At 31.7% G+C, this 15,942-nt stretch overlaps 2 protein-coding genes across 2 annotated transcripts; one reads left to right on the forward strand and one right to left on the reverse strand.

Moving 5' to 3' along the window:
- Positions 1-2,593: 2,593 nt before the first annotated feature.
- On the forward strand, positions 2,594-5,192 carry LOC112723191 (uncharacterized). Its single transcript, XM_025774454.3, has 4 exons — positions 2,594-2,940; positions 3,259-3,881; positions 4,486-4,642; positions 4,777-5,192. Exons 2-4 carry the CDS (start codon positions 3,428-3,430, stop codon positions 4,835-4,837), a joined length of 672 nt encoding a protein of 223 aa, XP_025630239.1. The 5' UTR covers positions 2,594-2,940; positions 3,259-3,427; the 3' UTR covers positions 4,838-5,192.
- A 1,546-nt stretch (positions 5,193-6,738) lies between these two features.
- Positions 6,739-7,600, reverse strand: LOC112723192 (cell wall / vacuolar inhibitor of fructosidase 1). The gene has a single exon (XM_025774455.3). The coding sequence runs from the start codon at positions 7,493-7,495 to the stop codon at positions 6,944-6,946; it is 552 nt and encodes a 183-aa protein (XP_025630240.1). The 5' UTR covers positions 7,496-7,600; the 3' UTR covers positions 6,739-6,943.
- Between the last annotated feature and the right edge of the window lie 8,342 nt (positions 7,601-15,942).

Raw genomic sequence — 15,942 nt, forward strand, 5'->3', positions numbered from 1 at the left:
GTGCAGTCAATTATAGAAACATGATTAACGTGGTGGTTCTATTAGCTCTGCTGATCTGACAGACTTATGTTTATGTTTCAATTTCAGTGCTGGGGCCTCCAAATCTTGTAATATCGAAACCCACATGCATTTGTACCTTTGTCATTGAACATGTAGAAATAAGCTGCACGTGTTATGCCAAAGGTTCTTTTCATTGGTTTGTTCTGCCCCCAAGGATGCAACCCTTAAATCTAAATGAAATACAAGGAACCCCACACAACAGCTACATCTATACGACGTATCCAAAGAACTATTAACGATAAACTAACAATATTCTATAGGCTACGATGAATTAACGTTAAATTTTGATTGATCAAGGAAAAGAGTCCATCCTCTCAAGAAATTCAAGGTCTCACTTTGAATCCCAACGTCCTGGTGATTAAAGCAGCTTTATTTAGGGGAAGAATTAGAAGTATTCGTTCTATGTGAATACAGTTCTGATTCATTTATCGTTGAGCATAAGAATAAATTACCATTTGTATTCTTGAAAGATATAAACGCTGATAAATGTATTTATATAAGAATAAAACGATAATTGTACTCACGAAAGATAGTTTTCGTGTGCCAAGAATACTCTAACGGACCAATTGTGTAACCAATGTCTGGATACTCTTAGTACACGAAAGCCATCTTTCATGATTATAATGGTCGTTTTATTTTTATATGAGTACATTTGTCAGGATCTGTATCTTTTATGGGTACAAATAGTAATTTATTCTTGAGCATAATAAATTATATTAAATGGAATGCAATAAATATTTTCGCAAGGAATAATCTTTTGTAGATGCTCAGCATATCTCTCGCTAAGTTTGGTGGACTGGTCCTACTGTCACGTCCCATTACCCTGCGGACTCAGTTCATGAACCTTGAAGCCATTTTCTTATCAAATAAAAGTTATACTTACAAGGAAATAATACCAAAAAGAAAATAATAATCATACTAGCTAAATAATAATAAACCTATCATGGCAATGAAATCTGGTTACTGAAAACAAGTTATTTTCCATATAAGCATGTAATGTAAGTTTCACTGTTCAGTTTGTTGGGTATAACATCATTGTTTTTCACTAGCTATAGAACTATATATTAGATTCTATAATGAACGAAATTTGCAGTATTGCACATGCTTAACGAAATAGCACCGAAGATGCGTAGAGTGATAAACGTGTTTCAAATCTGAATCCTTTACGACCTGGGGGAAATTAAAAAATAAAAAAAGAAAAAGAGAAGATTTTTTATAAAAAAGAAAAGGTAAACCTTTACCCTTTCTGTTTTTGTCCTAAAATTTTTATTTCTTATATATCACTACCAGATAATCTGATATGAGTGATATCCTGAGGTTGTGGAGTCCAATGCAGAGACTTCTTTTTTGATGATAATCATTGCAGATATTTCTTTTGTTATAAATAATAATAGATAATAGATAGATACAACTCTGCATATCATTAACCCAAAAAAAATTGTCGGTGTAGCATCAACGATCAATAATGAATTAATGACGCTATTTAAGGTTTTATGTGAATTACTCCACCGATAGTGGATACACATACACATGATAAATTGTTTAAAATAAAATCAAACAATAAGAAGAAAGAAATAATTTTTTTAAAGATTTAACTAACATAGATATTTGGAAAATACAAGTTAAAATTATTAATAATAATTTTTTTTAAATAATTTATATTAACAAATGCACAATAAATATATCAAAAATCTGAACTTTAAATATTTTTTATAACTGTTTAATTAATAATTTTATTATGTGCTCTAAAAATATATATTAACTAAACTCTTTTTAATCATATTTTTAATAATTTTGTAATTTCTAAATAAAATAAAATCATAAATATAAATAATTTGACTCATGTAGCTCGTTTTATTTAATAGAATAAGATTTTGTCACTGTTATAATTGTGTAAGAATTTACAATGTATTTAGTATGGTAATAATTAAAAAAAAATACACTCAATTTTTTATAATATTACTTTACCTATCATTTTTTTTATTGTATAATATAAATTTAAGGAAAAATGAACAACGTTATCCAAACAAAAGTAAAAATATTCATTTACTAATTTAAAAAGATACTTATCAAAAAAACTAAAATTGGTAATAACTTTATAATACACGGATTGAAGAAATTATTTTGTATATATTCCCAGAGATAACAACATTATAACAAAAATATCTATTTTGCTAATAGTAATTCAAATATGAAAACAACGTTAATTAATAGTGATATTGATGTATACTTAATGGTCCCAAACAAGCACACATGACAAAATTCATTCAAAAAGAAAAGAAGAAGAAAAGAAAGAAAAAAAATGAAAGAAACATGAGGAAGCTTTTTTTTTAAGAGTTTGTTTTTTCTTTTAAATTAAAGATAGAGAAATTTAAACTCGCGGTCTCTAAATAAATATGAAAAGACTATATACCGTTTGAGTTATAATTCAGTTGGCTATTTAAAAATCTGTTATTAATAAATAAAATATTACATGTATAAAATAAAATTTAAATTGTTGACATATATTTAAATAAATGGATAAGTTGACCACTCGATCAATTCAACTTAATTTGAAACACGAGGAAGCTGATAGTAAAATGTGGAGTTGCCAACTGTCGGCAGGTTCTCTCCTTTGAAGCTTCCTTTGGTTATATTTTGGCTGTATAAATATGCTCTTTTTTTTTTTCGGAACACACTAAAATTTCAAATAAAATATACACATTTTAATTTTAATTATTAACATAATTGCAGTTAATAATTCCAGTTTCCAGTTTCCAACTTAGGTTAAGGTAGTTTCCTAGTAGCCATGTTCTGAAATCTGTAAACTCCATTCGTGTCCGTGCTTCAAGCTCTTTTGTCCCTCATCGGATCTTGGGTTACTTCTCTTTCCCTCAAAGGGTATTCCTCTTTTCTTGAATGCTCTTTTTTTTTTATATTATTAATTTATTATTATTATTCATGGTTGAAGCTACCTTTAAATTAAAGCTGCTACCTTTGGCCCCTTTTCATCTGTTTCCAGCTGAATATATGCATTTCAATGATGTGGCTGCAATTTAGCTTTCATTTTATAATGTGGAGTGTTTCCTAGTGCTACTTTCTTTTTTTTTTTTTCCTTCCTTTGAATGTTGTTTGTGTAAGTTTGGATTGCTGTTTTTAGCTATTGTAAGATTTTAGTTTGGTTCAATTGATTGAATTCTGTCTCTTGTTATGATGCAGGGTCAGTCAATTCAGTTCTAGGGTTACATTTTTGTTTTACATCACAAAAGAACAGAAAATCACCCTGTATTATATATTGACAAGGTGATTTTCTGTTATAAATTGAGTTCAAAGAACTTGTCTTTTCCTAATTGGGACAGTTTGGAGGAAAATTTGCATTAGTTTTGGGATGGATCATAGAAGTGCAAAAGATGAGGATGCTGAAATTGATCTTGAATGTGGGGTGGCAATAAGTGATGATTTTCAGAAAAGTGATGATAATAAGCATAGGGTATCCTGCAATGACTCGAATTTAAGTGGAGCTTCCATGGATTTTTCGGAAGTTACAAACAAGTCTTCAGTACATTGTGCAGCCAAAACTCCTACCTCAAAGGAGAAGCATAAGAAGTCCTGTAACAAAAAGTCTCCGAAGCCTCCAAGGCCTCCGCGAGCTCCATCGTTGGATGCGGCCGACCAAAAGCTAATCAGGGAGATATCTGAACTCGCCATGTTGAAGCGTGCGAGGATAGAACGCATGAAAGCCTTGAAGAAGATGAAAGCTGCAAAGACATCTTCGGCTTCCGGAAGCAGCATGTTTGCCATGATTTTTACTGTTATCTTCTGCATTGTGATAGTACTCCAAGGTAGTTACTATATTATAACAAAAGTAATTTATATTATGCATGTGATCTTTTGTTTCTAATCTTGTGCACTATAACATGATGGCGGGTTTAAGTTAGAATCGATAGATGCTATGTTGATAACATTATTTGGAATCATTGAGTTGGAATTTCGCTTTACTTTGTTTTGGTTTGTTTGTATTTTGCTTTCGTTATCATGTCTGCATGTTGGTCAATTCAAATTTCATGCTTATACTTAAGTACTATGTTTAATGACTCCATGAAAAGTCATTGTTTTGGTCAAACTTGCATGTTGGATAGAATTTCCTTGTCCACAATTATAGACCGATGATAACTAATGTTAATATTTGTTGAGTACTCTTCTATGAAATATCACCATGTTGAATTTCTACTCACATATCTAATGATAGTTACTGTTTTTTCTAATAAGGAATAACTAAAGAATCAAAAGTTCTATGATTAGGTTTAGAATTTAGCTTGATTCAATAGTTGTTATGTATGAACAATCATCACATGGAGCTTTTTTAACAAATTATGTATTTCATCTCCATTTTGAATGCTGTAACTTCCTTTTTTAACCCAGTTTTTTAACATGTTCCCTTTGCAGGCATGTCGCCTGGAAAAACTTCGGTGGCGAGTTTCCAGGGATCTCCTGAACCTGCAGGAGAAGCAGAAGCTGCTCTGATTGAAGTTCAACTTCAACCCCACCTCAATCCATCTTCAAGTGATGTAACTGCCCCCAGTTTTGAGTCTCACTCTCACAAGTAAGTTGAAATGCAATGCATGTTGTTCGTCGAACTGCCTTTGGTGGAACCCTTTTCTTCCTATTGTTTTTGTCATTAATATAGGAGTTAGCAGCCTTGTAACATCATCTTTGTTACTTGATGGTACCTTGCAGCTTTGTTCAGCGAATTACCGGTTCGGATTTTCCTGTAAAACTGAGCAGAGATGCACATTAAGGATTTGTTCTTGACCAAGAAAAGAGGGTTTAGTGCTCTTGTGCTGCTTCTCTTCTTGCCTTTCAAAGCATTTTCTTCATTATGAGACTCAATATGTTGGGTAGTTTATCCCCAGTGTGTATATTAATCAATGATGGGGGTGAGTTAAATTACCATAATAGTGTTATAGGTGTAGTTACTTACCTCCTTAGCAACTACATGTTGCTTTTTCATACTCTCTAAAGTTAAGAGTTGGAGGAGATTTTGCTTTCCAAGTTTGATAATTATGTATGAATATGATCACCTAATTTATGTTGTATTGATGTATTTGTATCATTTCCCTCTTGTGAATCAATAAGAGAAGGCCTTTCAAATCTTTCTTGGTACCATCTTTCTAACTAGGAGACATGGATTAAAATTCATGGGTTTTACAATTGGCAAGAGTGTTTTGGGCTAACATTTGACTCGAGTAGAATAAGAACACTCGTTCGTAGAGCTATTTACTCGATCGCAGGTATTTCGTAGACATTTCAAGAGATAAATAGTCAAAATTTTAAAAGAAATTATTGTAAACTTTTTTCAGATATGAATCTACCTGATTTAGAAAGAAAGAACTTGTATCTGTATCTCAATTTGAATTCAAACGTCAGTTTAATTTACGCCATGTTCTCAGAAATATTTATCATCTAGGAACAATTGTCAAGAGTGCTTTGAGCTACATTTGACTTGAGTAGAAATCCATCTAAGAGGAAAAGATCAGAGACTAAAATTTGACAGCAACAAATTATGTATGTATGTAATGAAATATTGGAATACAATGTCAAGAAAGGGACGGTTGATTGGTTTAATAGAGAATTTAAACATTGAGACAAGGAAGATAGATGTGGCTATGATACCATATTATGAGTCAATTATGTGATGGCAAGTTTGGACCATAATGCAATGTTAATTGTTAATTGTTAATTGTAAATTGCAATGTGCATGTTGCAATGTTGAGAACTGAATAGATAGACATGTGATGGTGCATGTGACAATGCCTCGCTCTATCTGTGATCCGACAAACATATTTAAGAAAAAAGTTGACAAAGCAACCTTCGTCTTATGGGAAATCGACACCTATAACAGTTTCCAATCTGTATCAATCGAAAGTTCTCGATTACTCAAACCCATTTCACATTGGCAGCTCCTCAACCTAATTTTTCACTTTTTAAAAAGTTTAGTACACAAATTTTTGTTCCTAAAACATAATTTATCAATATTTCATAATTTTTTCTTCTTATTTTTCAAAACATTAACTTATGGAATATAAAACAGTAATTATCTTGGGTATGCATATATTTATTATTATTTCACATATTTGATAAATAAAAAGTTTAATTAATAAATAAATTAGTATTTATTAGTACACTAGCAGTAATAGTAATAATAATTGTTACAAATGACCTTCTATTTATTTAAAACCTACTTAATATTAAAAAGTTGAAAAATCATTTAGAGAAATGCTAACAAAATCAACAACTATAACTTTTGTTTACAAATTATATAATTTAGAACATCACCAAAAGAACAAATCAGATAATACTTGGAATCTACAATTAATTACATGATTTTAAAGTTGAATGAAACTGAAGTAACGGTAAGTTTGACAGGTTGTCAGAAAAGGTTAAGGTTATTATAAACATCTGCTTCAAAGTACATAGAAATATAACCGGGTTAGTCGAGTCGTTCACTTAAACAAGTATTAGGAGTTCAAATCCTGTTTTGTGCATACAACAATTTATTAACCAATAACAGACCTTTAAATGGAACTTAAATTCACGTATTATTCCTTGATCTATCGGACTAAGAGATATCGTGAAAAACTTCAAACAAAAATACATAGAAATAGAATCATATCATATGAGTCTATGGAAATATATACATAACCAAAACCAAAGCATATATTAAAGCATTTACTATTATGAAACAAGAACAACAGCAATGCTAAATACAAGTGCCAAACGAGTTTCTATATATATTGTCTCAGAAACAGTATCTAGATTCTAGACGCAACCTGCTACAACCAAGAATAATGTGTAAGAAATTAAAAAGAAAAAAAAAAAGGAAAAGGAAAAGGAAAAAGAAGAATCAGCCATTTAACAAAAGCTTAACAATTGCAGCAGCAACATCAACAAGCTTCTGCATAATCCCATTCCTATCACCCAAAGGAGACTGATTCCCAGAGAATTTCTTGTTGCAAGCATCAAGTTCTTTCTCAGCATCAGAAATACAGTAACTTGCAAAGCCAAATTTGCCTTGTTTCAAAGCATCAACAGCTTGAGGAAGAATATACTTAACAACAGGGATATAAGACTCAGCACAAAAGGCCAATTGTTGCTCCAATTGTTGATCAGAGGTTTTCTTAATGAGGTCTTGAATGTAATTGAGAGTGTCAGTGGCATTTTCTTCAATGTTGTTGACCATTATCACAGCCATACCCTTTGGATCACTCTTTGGGGTGAGAGGATTTGAATGGAGGATGCTGCTGCAGAGTTCATAGAATGGTGTCTTCTTGCATATTTGGTCTATCAAATCATCACCACCATCATCTGAAGATGATTGACTACTCACTAGTCTTGTGGATACAAGAGTCAAGCAGAGAAGAACAAGTGTTAAAGATGTTGAGGCCTTATTCTTCATTTTCTTTTTCTTCTTCAAATGATGGGTTGGGATTTGTGAGAGGAATTTTGAGTTGTGAGTTCTGATCTCTCTATGCTTCTTTCTTGGCAGGTATTTATGGTTAGTTTGGCCGTTGTTTGAGTTCAATTTGGTAATTTATATATATTTTTTTAAATAAGGTAAATGGTTAAAGAAACAGAAATTAATTTCTATTATGTAATGATCATAGTTGTCTACTAAAAATTAATTATTAAATCAATCATTTGTATAAAATATACTTTAAAAATAAATTAAACAATAATAATAATAATAATAATAATAATAATAATAATAATTTATTTGACGACTGTTTTTTAGTATGTACATAGTATTTTTATGATAGAAACTCATATGCAGTTAATATATATTATGTGAAGTTGATAGTTGAGAGTTCTTAAATGATTTAACAAGTTTGACTAAACTGTCATCTAACGATTATGAATTATCAACTTTACATAAAGTTAATTGTACCTAAATTTTCACTTATTTTTATTACAAAATAATTACCCATAATAAGTACATACAAAAAATTAACCAACAAATCAATCTATAAAAAAAATTATGTAAAATTTTTTGGGTGAATTAAATTTTTTCTATCGGTAAACTATTCTAATAATAGCTAATCTTATTATTAAGGTCTCTCACATTCCAAAAGTAAAAAGTCAAATTTAATTAATCAAAATTTGATTTAAATAATGAAAATAATTATTTATATAACTAGGATTCATCAAACAACTATTAATTTCTATAGAAAATTCGAAAACATAATCAACTAATGATAAATTTTAGTAGTATAAATGAACATTTTAAACTTTTTTCACAATAATTATTAGTTGTTCTAATTATATAAACAACATTTCTCCTAAAATGATAGGAGGATTCAATTCCACATTAAGGAGCACCACTTTATGTCGGTGTATACCATTTTTTTAATGTAGATTTTGTAGTCTTTTCAATAGAAGAATGGTCACAAGTATGTTGTTTTATCTTTGTAACTATGGGCTACCAATGTAATTATTGGATGAATCCTTTGTTTTTAGAAAGGTCAAATCCTGCTTGGATATCACGGATACCTTGTTTTCATCTTCGTCTTTTATTTATAAGAATTTAATTTTGATATATTGGCAGTATAAAATGTTTTACACAGTTGTGCAATTACATTTATTTTTTTAAATGATCATTTATGCAGTTAATATAAAAGATAATTATTTTTATTGAGCGTTATATAATTAAGGGCTTGTTTGGGTGATCTTTTAAGAAAAGATCTTTTTTCAAGTTATCTTCTTTTAAAAGATCTTATGGAGAAGTAAAAATAATTTTATATTTGGATATCTCATACAAAAAGATCTTTTTATCTATCAATTATGTTTGGGTATAACAATATAAAAGTACTTTTTTATTTATTTATTATATGAAAAACATTTTTTTTAAGGAAAAAAGATCTTTTAAAAAAGGATGTAAATTACAGCTTCTCAAAAAATATGTTTTTTTTTATTTTTCTAGTGTTTTTACTTTTACTACTAGAAATTTGCCAAACACACTAAAAAATAGAAAAAATATCTTTTTTTCATTAAAAAAATATTTTTTTTAACAAAATAATAACACCTAAACAAACACTTCATGTATATAATTACTTAATACTAATAGTCTAACACTAACCGTTCATTAAAATTAAATTCTATTTATAATTGAAACCAATCCCAGCCAAACCTTCTTCTGTTCTGTTCTGTTCTCTTCTGTTTCTTGTTCTCTTCCTACTTTACTTGTAAGATGCCAAATCAAAGATCTTTTGATATGATGTTTGCTCATTAAATCAAATTCTTTTTCCCTGGGAATTTAAGAAACATTATTATTATTATTGACCCCAAGAGACTGACACATACTTGTTCATTGTTTTTTAACTAAGATTTTAGTATACATTAGAGGACAAATACTCCCATGATTTCATTGTGTTAGAGCAATCTTGTTTTCCTCATCAATCAAGGCATTCCCTTACACCATATGACATACTAACTAACAACTATAATAATAATTTGCATTTTCTTATATTTCAAGACTCAAACATAATCATCACCTTTTTTGTCTTCTTATTAACTAATATTTTGATGCTCTCCTCCATTGACACTGAAGAATCTTTTAACATACTAAAGTTATTCTACAATTATTTGTAGCCTCATATTTTAGGTGATCAAATCAAATATATATCACACATTTTTTTACTTCCAAAATTTCACTCCTCTCTTTAGAGCCACCAATTTTGTTATGTGGTGTTTGGTGTTCACTTCTTGTGGTTGGACCAATAATAATAATAATAATAATAATAATAATAATAATAATAAATTAATAATAAAGGTAAATACATGTGTGTCGCTTGATGACACGTCATCTGATGTCTTAAAGTAATTAAGAGAATATTTTAATAATTAAAAAGTCAAGAATTCAAATCGAATATTATTTTTGACATAGTTGATCTGAAGTAAAGAAAATAATCATTATTCTCACAGTAATACTAGAGAAACAAAAAAAAAAATAATTAGAACTTGATTTACTTAATTTTCATTAGTTATTGTAACAATTAACTAATATTAAACAAAATAAATTCTAATTATTTTTAATTAATTTTTTTGTTATCAAATATTTTCTTTTGACAGTAAATACCAAGAGTTTCTTATACTTTGAAATTAAACCAATTATTTTGTTAATGTAAGGGGATACCAACCTAAACTAGTTCTTAACATTAGAAAAGGACGAGCCTATATGCATAATTTGTTCTACTTGTTAAATAAGATTTTGGTTCGGCCAACTCCATCATCAATATTATTTGTTTTAATTTTCTTCTCCACAATTTATATTTAATAAATAAGATTGAGAGGAATCCGTGTGAAAAGGAGAGAAAAAGACAGATGCATCAAATTAATGAAATTATACCTATGAGTATGACCTACCTGGTTCCAACAACGTTCCAATAATTGAACAATAAACAAGAATAAAATAAGAAACAAAACAGGAAGTTAAGGGGGTGAAAAGTAAAAAAAGTAAAAAGCTGGAAAATTATTCGAATGTTTTATTCCAGAAACAAATCAAACGAGAATCACGAGAGTCCATATATACAGAACTATATATACATTATTTGAGGCTAGTGACTAGTGTGTTATTAACTTGTTATTGTAAATATGATATGATAATGCAGGACTAAGCTAAGCTAATATAGCACTTTCATATTGGACAAACACACGCATGCAATCAATCATATACTATAAAACATATGGTTAAATTACATCATAATAAGAACTAATCTGTCGTGAATATGAGCTCCATTTAAAAGTAACTCCCAACATTTGTTTAAATGGACGAGTGAGTTAACCACCTGACCAACTCAAATTGGTTAATTGCATCATAATCTTCGTCATGTTTAACTAATAACTACAACGCGGCATCATCCATGTTATTGGTGACTATATTGCTGATTTTCCCTTGATGGAAGCTGGTCTCAAAGGACTTCAATCAAGGTAAGGTATGATTGAGAATGTTAAATTATTTAATATGTTTGATTAAATTACTTAACGTCCATGTGTTTATATTTTAACTGATATCTTCACCTAAATACATCTTTACATGAGTAATAAATTCAGGTGCAGTCGATTTTACGTGAGATTGATAGTTGATAGCCATTGACTCTCAGTTATCCACTCCACGTGAAGTCGACTGCACTTGAGTTTTCACCTTTAATCAATCATATCTGCAGATAGGGCTGTCAAACGGACTAGCCCGACCCATTTAGGGCCGGCCCGTTAAGCCTGTGGGTTAAATGTGCTGGTCCGTTTAAGCCCGCTTTATTTGCGGGATATAATTTTTTAGTCCGGACCGTTTATGGTCAGCCTGATGGGTTAAACGGGCTAGTCCGTTTATTCTTTTATTTTATTTTTTGAAAAATATTTTGACAAAAAATATCACTTTTAGGTCAAAAACTTTTTTTAAATTTTTTTTTTTAGTTGATGGGTCGAATTTTCGGGTCGGATCGTGAGAAATATCGGCTAAAAGTGCAATTTTTTAAAAAAAAAATATAAAAAAAATAAATGGACCACCCATTTAATTCGCGAGCTAGCTCGTTTATCCCGTTATTTTTTTCGGGTTAATCGGGTTCAGTCCATTTAGGCCAAAATTTAAACAGGCTTAATTTTAGAGAAAAAACCTGCGATTTTGACGGCCTATCTGCAGAGCATGTTCTTCAAAATTAGTGTCCCACTCCCCCACCTTAAATTTAAAAGAATCAATAGCTAGCCAGCTTTAGCTTCCACAAGACTACAACATTACCATTCAAGAATGTTGCTTTGTATAAAGAAATTAAGAGATGCATTCAGAGTTCCTATATAAGGCAATGTTTGGTTTGCTTGTCATCATTTCAGCCATGATTACTCTGCCCATGGACATGTGCACAGCGCTTCTTCTCTAACACAAAGTCCAAAGGCCATGATTGGTTTGTCGTCTGCTATGCATGTTTCCTCTTCCAGAATTGGTTTATTGGGAGCAATGTTTTGTAGTGACATATTAGTTTGGTCATCATTGGTAGTATTGACTATTGAGATTGTATTCTTCTTCACAAGAGTGCACATACATGGTTGTTATGAGTTACCTCCATCAACATATTCTAATTCATAAGACTAATCTATTACATAGGAGAATTCCATTAGGAAAAGTAAAAGGCAAGGATAAACTAAGTGGTACTTAAAAAATTTACATTCGATGGTTTATCAATGGCTAAGAAAAGGGGGTTGAATCTTAGCCCATTTTCGCTGAATAACACTTGCTGCCTTTTTAAAATGTTTTAGGAGATATTTCTGCTTTTTGTCTCATCACTAGTCAAGAGACATTTTTTTTTTCTCGTAACCAATGAAGAGATATTTTTCATTTTTGTCTTCTACAAACAGAATCAAAAATTGAGTAGAAGAGAGGGAGAGAATCACACCCAGAAGTATCCTGGTTCAGCCGCTAAGTACAGTGCAGCCTACATCCAGTCTCCATCACAACAATGATGGAATTTCACTATAATCAAATAGATTACAGACACCAATTCTCCCTAGGAACTACCCTTCCTATCCGGGACAAGTCCAGAATCTATCTCTAATCTTGAACTTGACTTGGTCACCTACCAAGCTTTCAACTGCTAAGTGCTAACCCAACTTGCAAGGTGATGGTTTCAGTGGCTAAGAGAAAGGGGGGGTTAAATCTTAGCCCCCTTTTAATGTTGCTGACACTTGCTGAACTCAGAGGAGACTTTTCTGTTTTATCTCGTCTCTGGACACGAGACTTTTTGTTTTTGCTCGTCACTTGCCACGAGACATTTTGATTTTTGCTCCTGTGCAGTATAGAACAGAAATGGAGTTGGAGAGAGGAAAGATTATACCCAGATATATCCTGGTTCAGCTGCTAAGTGCAGTGCAGCCTACATCCAGTCTCCATCACAAACATGATGGAATTTCACTATAATCAATCTGATTACAACTTGTAAAGTGCTAACCCAACTTACAAGGGGATTCCCACAGAATCATGAAACACAACATAGATGAACAAAGGAACTCTAAGACATCTATGGCTTTTTCTTATAATTTTTCACTCTCTGCCTTTTTCCGCTCTATGGCTTTTTCATTACAAACCTCACTGTTTGCCTCTTACCATGAGACTCAAGACATGACAAAATTAAACAGAAAAATACAAAACTGAATACATTGAAGGAGAAGAGAAAACTGTTAGCTCAGGTAGCTCTGAGAACACTGTGCCTTGCACTCTCAAATTTTCTCCTTGCTTCAAACAGTGGCTGTCCACCCTTAATATAGAAGAGGGGAGCCTCCACTTATTGAAGCCAAAACCGAACTAACTTCTTCCTCCTTCAACAAAACCGGTTCGGCCACATAGAGAGAGAAGAGATAACCATGCATTAACCAACATGCAATTACCTCTAGTCCTTTCTTGATCATCACCCTTCATCAATCCGAGCTCTCCATCCTTGGCTTGCTCTCCAAGATGGAATTCTGGCCCTTGATGCTTCATGATGATGATGACTTCATCTGCTTCAATCTCTGCCTTTAACCATCACTTCGCCACTCTAGCTACTCCCTGTGGTGGTTGAGCAGAATCAAAGACAAGCCATGCTTCAAGAATCTTCCTTGTTGGCCGAGATCTTCTTATTCCTTTTTGAGCATGCAAAGCTCAAGATAACCTCACCAAATCTGACCATATTTGGTAAGTATCTTAGCCACAGTTCATTTTTATTTTAGTATGTTTTCTTGCCATCATTAGCTTGATGGTCTTGATGCATGCAGCTTCTTCCTTCTATTGGTTGAAGAACATTTCTTCCATTATTTCCTGGATAAGGACCGAAGAAAGAAGAGAAGCAAATAGAGAGAAAGAAGAAAGAGAAAAGCAAAGCTATGAGAGTTATGATAGATAAATTAATTAGGTGCATTTCTCCAAACTTGTGAAGTAGCGTGTAAGCTACCATTAATTTCCATCATATCACTTGACTTTTTCTCTTTCATATTCCCAAGGACTGCATTAACTTTTCTTTATAAAATTTGAATTCCATAATAAGTTAATGTGTGAAGTCCGTTGGAAGCATGCAACCAAAGTTCAATGAGTTGGGTTTTCATCTTTGTGCCTCAATTCCATTTTTCTTTTCGGACCATGCATGCATAACAAATTGGGCTTAGTGATACTATTTAAATTCTGGCCCATTTGGTTAACATTTACTTTCTTGATGAAAATTGTTTCGGATCAAGCATAAGAGGCTCTCATAAAAAATTAACCATGGGCTTGGTTGTAAGCAACATTAAGCTTGGCCCAACAATATAAAATTTCAGCCACTTAGTATATAATCATGCAACAAGGCTGGTTTTTGGGCTTAAGCCAGAAACTCATTTTTCGGCCAAATAGAAAAATCCTGCACAGCAAAATTAATTTAATTAACACATGATTAGATTAATAATTTTGCTGTTAATAATGTTTGATCATCATCAATTTAGTTTAGAGTTTTCCAAACTCATTAATCTCCCCCTTGATGACAAACATTATTAAAATTGAAATGGGAAAAGATTTAGAGATTGAGTAAAGAATACTCCCTTTGATTTGAATTTCTCCCCCTTTCAAAATGTCACAATGCTCCCCCTTGATGTATGCTTATGTTACCAAGGGAAGCACTTAACCTGTAACATTTTAAATCAAGTTTCAAGTAACAATGTTATTTAGCATGTTTTATGATGCTAAATGCTTGATTTATGAGCAGTTTTAATTGATAATCAAAACTCATTTGATATCTTAAACTGATTTACTGCTCAAACAATTTCATACAAAAATTATCAAAATATTTTTCAAATCCTTTCCTGTTAAAGATATCAGAGCAAAACAACATGATGGAAAAGTATTTGAGCAAACAAACAGGGCAGTTTTATTACATAGTTTAAAGGAACTGCCAAAAATAAGTTTTTAATCCAAAAAGTTTATCAATGATGAATCAGTAATCAGGCATTAAAATAATTCAACCATCATTATAAACCAAATGCCAAATGATCATTAATTAATCCTGATAAACTAAGCAGCAACCATAGTGAATGCAATAACAACATGCATTCTTTGAACAAGGGTGATCATGAATTTTCAATTTTGAAAATTTCATCCCCTGTTCCCTGTTTTCCTCCAGCCCCTGTTTCGTTCCAATTTCAATTTTGGAACCTTAAATTTCTCCCCCTTTTGTCATCATGGGGGCACCTGCACAAAACATTGTTATAGAAAACAGAATATGCCATATAACAGTCCAAAACATAACCAAATGGTGTCATCAAAGTATCACCAAGGTAGCTATTGTCAATTGCAACCCTAACAAAAAACAAAAGAGCTAATTGAGCCAAATTGTGCCAATATCAAATAGTAACCAGAGAGTTAATCATCGAAAAGATTAAAGTAAGGGTCCTCCTCGGCGCCATCACTGCCAGCTTCTTTTTCAAGACTTTCCAACATTAGACTGACCCTCTCTTGACATTTCTTCCATGCCAATTCATTTTCATAAGCAAGTTTGCGGGTAGACTTGTGAAATTGAACCATGAGATCGGACATATTGGTGAATTCTGTGAGAATCTCTCTGAGGGAACCAATCGTCTTTGAGGATTCTGGGCGGCCTTCAAAGTCATCATCAGATTTCTTTCCTCTTTTTGCAGCTCCGCCTGCTCTAATCATGGAAACACGGTTCTCTACATCCTCATTGGTTAAATCTACCTTAAAGTACTCAAAAATGCATGTAAGAAACATTCCATAAGGTAGATTGGCCTTTTTTGTACTTTTCACAGACTCCCACATGTGATGAATCATAATATAGCTAAATGAAATAGGAGTTGAAGTAACTAAAGCAAATATTATGAGACAATCAGATACAGTTACCC

Source organism: Arachis hypogaea, chromosome 11 (genome assembly GCF_003086295.3).
Source record: "Arachis hypogaea cultivar Tifrunner chromosome 11, arahy.Tifrunner.gnm2.J5K5, whole genome shotgun sequence".
Classification (NCBI taxonomy): domain Eukaryota; kingdom Viridiplantae; phylum Streptophyta; class Magnoliopsida; order Fabales; family Fabaceae; genus Arachis; species Arachis hypogaea.